At 36.8% G+C, this 10386-nt stretch overlaps 1 protein-coding gene across 1 annotated transcript in view; it reads right to left on the bottom strand.

Moving 5' to 3' along the window:
- Window positions 1-1338: 1338 nt before the first annotated feature.
- LOC306874669 (NLR family CARD domain-containing protein 3-like) overlaps window positions 1339-10386 on the bottom strand; it is a 41910-nt gene continuing 32862 nt past the window's right edge. The window contains exons 8-10 of the mRNA XM_079424875.1: window positions 8776-8949; window positions 2143-2316; window positions 1339-2058 (exon numbers count right to left, since the gene is read on the bottom strand). Coding sequence (XP_079281001.1) covers window positions 2052-2058; window positions 2143-2316; window positions 8776-8949 — 355 coding nt within the window. The 3' untranslated portion in view covers window positions 1339-2051. The remainder of the gene's footprint in view (window positions 2059-2142; window positions 2317-8775; window positions 8950-10386) is intronic.

Raw genomic sequence — 10386 nt, 5'->3', positions numbered from 1 at the left:
TAGCCCTCATCATTTTGTATCCTCGTCACCTGCTCTCATTACCCTCTCCAGCTGCTGCTCATCTTCTCTTGGCTACTTATACTCACTGCAATCTCTCCTGTTTGTCAGATCGTTACTTGATGTCAGTGAACTGTTTCATCGTGTGTTCGTCCTTGGAAACTCTGGTTTGTCTTGTCTTGATTATCGTGTCTTTGGATGTTCTACGTTGGATCACTCTTCACCATTCATCACCACGCTGACCATCAAAGTACCTGCACCACCTACCCATCCGAGAGACTTCATTCATCCTTTCTATTCATTTCTGCCATTTCACCGTCTGTCAATAAACTGGTTACTTGCATCTTTGTTTCCATCATCCTTGTGTTTCATAACAATTGTATGATGCTCTACTGCTCCTTCTGAGTCACATGCATCAATCTGCATCTAATCTCACTTTTTGACTGTTCACAAACCTAGTATTGGGAGCCCATTCATTAAATTGCACATCTTGGATGTCTTCCTGATCTAAAGCCTGAGACACCTCAACAGCTGAAGTCCAAAGACATCAAACTCAGTCTAAGGTGAGTGATGAAAGACAGCTATTTTAACCAACTAATTTGTCCCATTCTATTCAATTTGAAATGTTATTTTCCAAAAATTGACTTGTAATCTTATCACTGCATTCCCAGAGATGCTAATGCTGTCTTTATAGTAATAGGACTGAGTCACAGTTGTAAGTCATTATTTTCACTAAGATTCTGATCTGTGATGCTTCTCAGTAGACACCAAACATATTTGTATTTGTTTATAACATGACAGCTAAACAGGTGAAGAATAAAAAAGGAAGACATGTCCCTTCAAATAAGAATAAGACAGGATATTGCTGGACACTGTTGCTTGTTTTCATTGTGTCCTGAAATGCCATGCTTTGGCAATAAACTGATTATCATAACACATGTATTTTTCTAGGGATGTGGCATGACCAGGGGATAAATTGTTGCAGTCGTTAATTTAGCCTGATAGCTTGAATCAACTGAAGTATTTCTTATTAATATTTATTTTGTAAGTGTAATCTTCTGGACTTACTTTAAGACACCAAAACTATTTAACACAGTTAAGTTACAGTATGTTTTATGTCAAACTCTCTCCTTGAGACTGGAGCACTCTGCTGGTAAACTGTGATCTTATCTCATGACTCCCTCTTGAGGCTGCATTAGGACTTAAACTATACCATGACTGTCATATTCTATTTCTAGAATTAAATTTAATGAATTTTCTTATCATCTTCAGGCTTATATTATAATGTACTCTATAAAGAAAAATATGTTAAACCCACATGAGTAAAAAAAAGTCTAAGTTATGTCATGATTTCCATGTTTACTACGCATTAACAATATACAACATTTTCATGAAGATAGCAAAAAAAATCTATCTTCACTGTAAAAAATTGCCAGGAATTTACATGATTAAAGAGTAGTATTTTACAATATATTACTGTATTCAGAAATGTATTGTGAAATCAAAGCATGCTGGGTAATTTTCTAACAAATGACTGAATGAACAGCAGAATGATGCTAACATCACAGTAATTTACTGTTCTTGTTTTACTGTGAATTCAAATTATAAAGTTGTCTTGAACTGTTGTCTTTGACCTTGCATATTCATATTCAAAATAAAACTCTACAGCATGATTTATTCATGCTGCATTACATGCTGGGAACCGTCATACATATGCACAGCACAAAACACAGTATGATGCTGTTTGTTTACAAGAAATTACTGAGAGTGCAGTTCAATACAAGAGAAGTCCCACTGTGAAATTACTGTGAAAGTAATGCAGTTATTAACCTGGAATATACTGTAATTTCATGCTAAATTTTTAAAATGCAGTTAGTATGTCCAATCTAATTATTACAAAAAAATGTTCCCATGAGACTGGAAGAAAATGTAGGCTGAATAATCCTTCACATATGTAACTGCTGGATCAGTATCAGTATTAATGACCAGGTGACAGTCTTGTTCAGGACGTGTTGTTTTGATTCACTTGTTTGGAGCTTGTGGAGTTTCCACTGTCAAATACTGTACAATAGAGAGAAAGATAAAATACACTAAGATCTGCTTTAATACAAGATAATAAATTACATAATTTAATCAATAACTCACTGTAGTTTCTGTAGTTTACAGTGTGGATCCTCCAGTAGAGCAGAGAGCAGCTTCACTCCTGAGTCTCCTGGTTTATTACAGCTCAGATCCAGTTCTGTCAGGTGTGAGGGGTTTGATCTCAGAGCTGAACTCAGAGCAGCACAGCCTTTCTCTCCAATACTGCAGTTAATCAGCCTGCAGAGAGTGAAGAACATAAATGATCTCTGAGATTGTGTTTCAGCTTTAGGGTGAGAGTGTGTTTGTATGAGCTCTGCTTTTCTCTTTCACACCAGGATCGGTGCTATAGAGATTTTATCTTGCCAGCAGATGAGACATTAATTTAACTGCACTCTACATGATTCCTGATTGTGATGCTGAACTAGTTCATCGTTTTCACTCCTCAAACCGTTTGTAGTACTATACAGGTGAGAATGTTAAAATAAGAGTAACATTATAGTGTAACTATGATATATAAGTCTTGTAAGGATCACTAATCGGCTCAATGATGAAATCCAGCGGCGTGGATGAAGGTATAATGTGTGAAGGACTACTACTCGTGCTTTAATCTAACTACAATTTTCAAGTGATCATTAAATTTAGAATGTGTTTCTAATTAGTAACTAATCGCAAATATTGGTTAGTTTAAATTGAGATATGATTATTCTGTACATCCTATATTTTCAATTATTCATTCATCAGGGACTCGATGTTGTGTTCGAGTCTGACTCCGACCGGAGGTCATGAATCTCACGACCACAAACTCTCCAGTCTCAACTTACTCAGAGGGTGCAAGGATAACCACAAAATATATATTTTGTGTTTAACCTGTTAACCTGTTAACGTTCACCAGAGCAACGTCGCACTGAACGCTCTTTGTTTGCACGTGTCATTGTTTTCTAATAGAATAAATGAAACGGGACAAAGTTAATCTTGACAAACTATGACAAACTTCTGAAGGTCTAAGCCTCAAGCATCGACGACAGATCGCTGTTTTTCGATGGAAAGCTTATAAGGAATGTATTTGCTACATTTGTGTAAGCAGTACACATCCAAACACGCAGAGTAAAAAAGCCGTACATACCTTTATCATTGTAATAACGAGCCACAAACGCGTCCACTGCTGAAATCCCAGTTTAGTTAGAGAGGTAAGGGTCCACAGAACAACATCCCAGCGAGCACTTTTAGTCCAGCGAAACAATAACGTTGTAATAAGGATGAATATTCCTTTGTTTATGTTTCATTTCTTCAGGAGTTACTGTTCGCATCCGTTATGGAATAAATTACGCTCAAAAACAGCGCCTTGGTAGTAAAAAAAACAACACGGTGTTGTAGCATACAGTTTTACAAACAGAATGAGACCGTCCATGGAAAAAAAAGTCTCAGAAAAGCGGAATATAGATTATTTGAATTTGGCGCTCCCTCCTGCCAGCTCTGACGCGGACTATGATGCTGTCATCTGAGCGGGGCGTAACAGCGATCTGCTTTATCCATAAAAAACTTTTTTTTTTTTTTTCTACATTTTTTATATGTGTGTATTGTGTGGGGAATGTGGCCGTGTCTGCATGATTATAATATGTATGGACGGACATCAGCGTGTTTATTACCGACTCTATGACGGCTATCATTGTGATTCATTGGTCAGCTATTATTGATTATATGGCCCATCTGTATGATTATCATCTGAATGGAAGCACATCCGCGTGTGATTACTGACTGTATGACCATGTCTGCCAATATCACTTCATGTCTGGCAATCAGAATACTTTAGTATACATACTATATACAAAGCATTTTTTTCTATTTTTTTTCCTTTTTTATTACTCAAATAATTATTTAGAATTTTTTTTTTTTTAAGGCACGTCAGTGTGTATAACTTTTTATCTTTTTGAGCATTATCAACTCTGGATGATAGATAGTAAAGCCCAGAGTCTCTTTTTTCCAAAGATACCTAATTTCTTTGTGTAAGCACACTTTGTCACAAACTGTTACCATTTTAATTTAGGTAGGTTATTTTCACCTATGAGGCCCACAATGGGGGCGAAGGTTAACAGGTTATATTTTTCCACACTAAATGTTTTTTTATTTCATATACAAATACATGAAATAAGTCCTGGAGCAATTCAGAAAAGTAATGGATCGAAAGCAACATGTCTCATGAGTTCATATTTGAAATTTGAAGAAGATACCATGAAAAATTAGATTCCTGCAATATTTTTTCTGAAACTATTTATAGTCCCCCCACCCCCCTGTTTGAAGAAAAATAACCACCAAATGGATTGCAGAATTATACAAGCTATTTTAGTCATTATACATGTTCCTGCATAGTTTTTCAATTATAAAATAATAGACAGATTTATTTGAGCACTAACAAATACAAAAATAATTATTTGAGTAATAAAAAAGGAAAAAAAAAACAACAAAAAAAACATGCTTTGTATATAGTATGTATACTGAAGTATTCTGATTGCCAGACATGAAGTGATATTGGCAGACATGGTCATACAGTCAGTAATCACACGCTGAGGTGCTTCCATTCAGATGATAATCATACAGATGGGCCATATAATCAATAATAGCTGATCAATGAATCACAATGATAGCCGTCATAGAGTCGGTAATAAACACGCTGATGTCCGTCCATACATATTATAATCATGCAGACACGGCCACATTCCGCACACAATACACACACACACACATATAAAAAATGTAGAAGAAAAAAAAAAAAGTTTTTTATGGATAAAGCAGATCGCTAAGTTACGCCCCGCTCAGATGACAGCATCATAGCCTGCGTCAGAGCTGGCAGGAGGGAGCGCCAAATTCAAATAATCTATATTCCGCTTTTCTGAGACTTTTTTTTCCGTGGACGGTCTCATTCTGTTTGTAAAACTGTATGCTACAGCACCGTGTTGTTTTTTTACCACCAAGACGCTGTTTTTGAGCGTAATTTATTCCATAACGGACGCGAACAATAACTCTCCCGAAGAAATTAAACGTAAACAGAGGAATATTCATCCTTATTACAACGTTATTGTTTCGCTGGACTAAAAGTGCTCGCTGGGATGTTGTTCTGTGGACCCTTACCTCTCTAACTAAACTGGGATTTCAGCAGTGGACGCGTTTGTGGCTCGTTATTACAGTGAATCTGGTACGTACAGCTTTTTTATTCTGCCTGTGTTAATGTGTACTGCTTACACAAATGTAGCAAATACATTCCTTATAAGCTTTCCATCGGAAAACAGCAATCTGTCGTCGATGCTTGAGGCTTAGACCTTCAGAATGATATATAGTTTGTCAAGAATAACGATATTCTTTCACGTTAAATTCATTCATAAACATTAAACTAGTGGGGGAAAAAACGCTTCAGTGCGAGGTCGCTCTGGTGAACGTTAACAGGTTGATAGCCTGTTTATTAGCCTGTGTCTAATAACATATTAATTTTTGTTCCTTTAGATTCACAACACATTCCTACAACTCCTGCAGCAAACCGTAACAAGAGGAAAATGCAACAGATTTATGCAAACACTAGTTTGTCTTATGATTTAGTTCTCTAGACTTGGGAAATGATTAATAAAGAGGAATCTGTCTGTTCAGTTCATGAATGAGGTGTCAAATCGACCAGCTCATTGAGGAGAGGAGTGCTGTATCTTTTCTAAGTGATCGGTCCTACGATGTTCACACAGCGGACGAAAAAACAGACAAAAAAATCCCATAGACTTACAATGACGGAATGTTCATGAATTTGAATCTCAACTGTCACTTTCTCACACAGACACACACTCACTCACACACACACACACACACACACACACTCTCTCTCACTCACACACACACACACACACACACACACACACAATCTCTCTCTTCTCTCTCTCTAATTCAACTCAATTCAAATAAGCTTTAGTGGCATGACTGTGTAACATTTCACAGTGTTGCCAAAGCAATACATATATTATACAAACATTCTATAAAATAAAATAAAGAAAAATAAAAGGGGGGAAAAATAAATACACATACACTGTAAAAAAAATGCTGTAAAAAAGGCCATATTCTGACAGTAACATCCTGTTTTTTCATTACAACAGCAAAATCCTGTAAAAACCAATGAATTCTGGGTAATATTTGTTGTTTTGGAGAAAGTATCCTTCTGCAGTCCTGTGAAGTAGAGATGGTGAGATGAAGCTTCATGAAGCTTTAAGCTTTTCAGCCAAGTAGTTACAAAAGGGTTCATTTCTGGAGGCTTCATTTGCTCACAATACCACCTGGTGGCCAAAGAGTGTAAAACAAGCAGATATATTACAGACAGAGGTGGATAGTCCAGGGGTCAGAAAGTAAAAGTCCTGCCATATGTTTATTCCACCCATGAACTCAGCAGCTGATTTCACCAGAGGAGGAACCAAGTCATGCCTTTCAAGTCACAAACAAGTCTCAAGTCAAATCACAAGAACTCAAAGAGTTCAAGTTAATGAGATAAATAAGTGACTAATTAAATGATGATTGTGCATTAGTACATATTTATGTTATTAAATTACTACATAATTAAAGAATAAGAATCCAATTCAGAGATAATAAATACATAACATCAATTGCTCAAAGATGAATCTAAGAGAGAGAGGTGCAAACACAGAGGAAACAGTAGCATTTATGAGTGCGGTTTACTGAAGTGGATTTTCCAAAAGACACAAATAGCTGATTAATATATTTTTGTCTCTGATAAACGATCACACCGGTGTGATTAGATGTTCGGTGCTAAATTCAAATCTGTGTTTGCTCAACTTCACTGTCTGGCACGGAGCCAGAGACTGCTGTGTTTTTAGCTGCAGCACTGCGCATTATAACCAATCACACATGATTCTGTTGAGCTCATGAGTACAATGACCAATAAGAGGCATTCAGATGAGTGTTTTATTCAGTGTGAGCACTCCCTGAATGAATTCTGCTCTCTGACGATTTCTCTCATCATCATTACCTCTTATCGTGACATAGGCAAAACTATATTTTGGGCCTCCCTTCCTTATTAATAGGCCTATATAATAGTACCACCCCAGCAAACAAAAATATTTTGTAATAAGTGGAAACCATTACAGTGTTTTCTATGGCACCTCATAAACCTTCCATTGCAATTTCCAAAACATAATTTTAGAGCTAATAACAGAGGCTTGAGCCATTGATATGCAGGCTAACACAGTTATTAATGCAGTCTAACGCACTTAAGCTATTATTTATTCGCATTGGCCCATAGAAACCTCTATGAACACACTTGACTTGACCGCGGGGGATGAATTTAAGTTTTATTGAAAAGTGTTTATGTATTCTACACTCGTGGCACGCGCACACATTAGGATAGGTTAGATGCCTGCCTCCGTTGCGAGTCCCTATCAAGCACTTTACCGATTCAACTCCTCTCCTCTCCTCCTCTGCCTGGCTCTTTGGCCGCATCTCTCACCGCAGAGCAAGCCTGTTCTTGATAAAGCTGCTGGGAAAACGTGGGAAAAGCCGACGAGGAAGAAGTTGGGGTGAAGCGATCTTTATATAGGTGGAGCAAAATACTTAATTTCTCCGTCTATAGAGCATTGGGTGGTTTACGCTTTCAGTACAGGAGACAAACCAATGGGCCACTGGCTGCTCGTTGTCCCTGTGTAATGGTCCTTGGCAAAAACAAAAACAAAAAAACAATTCTGTCGGCCCCTTCAGTGTGTCGGCCCACCGGAAAAATGCCTGGTATGCCCAATTACCAATCCAGCCCTGAGTCTGTCTTATGATTTAGTTCTAGACTTGGGAAGTGATTAATAAAGAGGAATATATCTGGCAAGGGAAGTTGAATTGCCCATGTTTTCGCTGTGAAGTTATAAAACAGAAAAAAGTCATTCACAGAGACGTTTAATGTAGATGGTAATGAAATAAGGAGGGAAATTAATTCCAAACGGCGTTCTCAACAGAGCCACTGGAGGTCACTAGAGTCATGTTGAAAACATACACAGGAGAGATTATGCCTGTGTTGGGACAGTTTAATACTCTTCAACTGATTAAATTACACAAGACTTGGTGACACAGAGTACATGTAAATCTGTTATTCATGGATTGGAGAAAGACTTTGGGGAAAGTAATTTTTGTAATTATTGATCTGTACATTTAATTTTGGCTTACGCTTACATACTTTGTTGTTTAATGGTTTATAAGTGTATATACAAACATTCATTTGTCTTGAGCACATTCAGTATAATCACTGTATTTGATCATTTACATTTTGATTCTTACAGGAATCGTTCACCCAAAATTAAAAATTGTTATAATGTACTTCCCTGCATGTCGTTCCTAACCTGTATGACCTTCTTTCTTCTGTGAAACACAATAGATGATATTTTGAATATTGTTGCTACACTGTAAAAAAATTACAATTTGAAAAATTGTGGAAACTGACAAATAAATATTATTACTCAACAAATTGCTTCCCAATAATTGTCCCAAAACAAAAAAAATATATATTTTCTTATTTTCCACAGAAGAAAGTCACACTGTATTCAAATGACTTAAAGATAATTAAAGTGACGACAGAGTTTTAATTTTTGGGTGAACTATCGCTTTAACATGAAATGTTTTTGTTTGGCAGTATTTTCAGACAGTTCTTGTGTTTAATAATATAATAACACTTACTGTAGTTTCTGTAGTTTACAGTGTGGATCCTCCAGTAGAGCAGAGAGCAGCTTCACTCCTGAATCTCCTGGATTATTATGGCTCAGATTCAGTTCTGTCAGGTGTGAGGGGTTTGATCTCAGAGCTGAACTCAGAGCAGCACAGCCTTTCTCTCCAATACTGCAGTTAAACAGCCTGCAGAGAGAAAGAGAAAAACTAAAGATGAGTTAAGTTCATTCACACGCTCACACGCACACTAGGGATGGCTCGATACCATAATTTTGGCTTCGGTACGATACCAGAATGTAATACCTCGGTATCGATACTAAATCGATACCATAGGTGACAAATAACCAGCCTCAAAAGATAAGTGAATTTAGAACAGTTTTATTAAATATAATAATAATAATAAAAACTGATTCATATCTTAATAACTTTGTATCAAACTAACAAAAAACCTACAGGGAACATAGATTACATTTTGATGTTGGAGGGGGAAAAAAAAGGCTAACTGAAGTAATAAGATGAAAATATATTCAAATCTTCTTATCTTTTCAGTGCAAACAAAATGTCTGACCTACCGGGAACATAGGTTACATTTTGACTGAGTTTGAAGAAAAAAAAATACAACTGAAGTTGCGCAATTAAGGCAATAAATATTGCTTTATTGTAAAGTGTTATTCTAACAGTCAAAGTAATATTCAAAATCAAATTATTATTTCTCTCTCTCAGATTGTTGTCAGATTTCAGACGCTGCCAAAGAAAAAGCATGAAATAAATCTCACTCTCTCTGCTGCTTCTTATTAGCAGTCGACAGCGCGGCAGAAATATTCCCTTCATATCATTGATACTAAAATGAATATAGCAAAATTCTTGCTCAATTCAAATCCAATTAATATTCGATTGTATGAAATGCAAGTGCATATATTACGTGACCAAAACATCACTGGTTCTAGCGTGTCTCACATGCACGTTTGATCTTACTGTATCACATCTGTATGTGCGTTGATCAGTTGTAAATAAAAGTTCAAATTAAATCTGAATTTATGAATGATGCACTCACCTGAAAAGATCAGGATGAGCAAGTGACAAGTGCTTAAAAAGGTTTGATGTGTTGTCTCTGTGGAAGCACATGATTTATAGCAACGCTTGCATACAGGTGCAGTATGGTCAGTTCGTTCACCTTTGTCATCTGTTTTGTATCCAAAGTAATGCCATATTTCACTTCTACTGTTCTCTTTGTTTATTAATTTTGGGTGCGTTGATAGTTTAATCTGTTTGATCCATCGCGTTGTTCTGTTGTCACATTTTACCGGTTGCGCAGCAATTTGGGAAGCACTGCCACCTACAGGTGCATTGCGCAACTGCAGCGTATGAAATACCGAATTGAGCAAAATTATGATATCGTACCGTTTGAAATATAATATATACCGGTATTTTTCCAGTACCGGTATACCGCGCATCCCTAACGCACACACACACACACACACACACACACATCAACAGAAACATACATTAGCTGAACCCTGTTTGTTTTAAGTGTTATTTATAACAAACCATATTACAGATGCGTTGTCAGATTTAAGTTGAACCGCGTCCTAGCGCGTGCCATCCACGAACCGTTCCACCCCT

The sequence above is a fragment of the Barbus barbus genome, assembly GCF_936440315.1.
Source record: "Barbus barbus genome assembly, chromosome: 9".
Taxonomy (NCBI): Eukaryota; Metazoa; Chordata; class Actinopteri; order Cypriniformes; family Cyprinidae; genus Barbus; species Barbus barbus.
The sequence above is the reverse complement of the archived record's forward strand: the minus strand, read 5'-3'. Positions and strand labels throughout refer to the sequence as shown.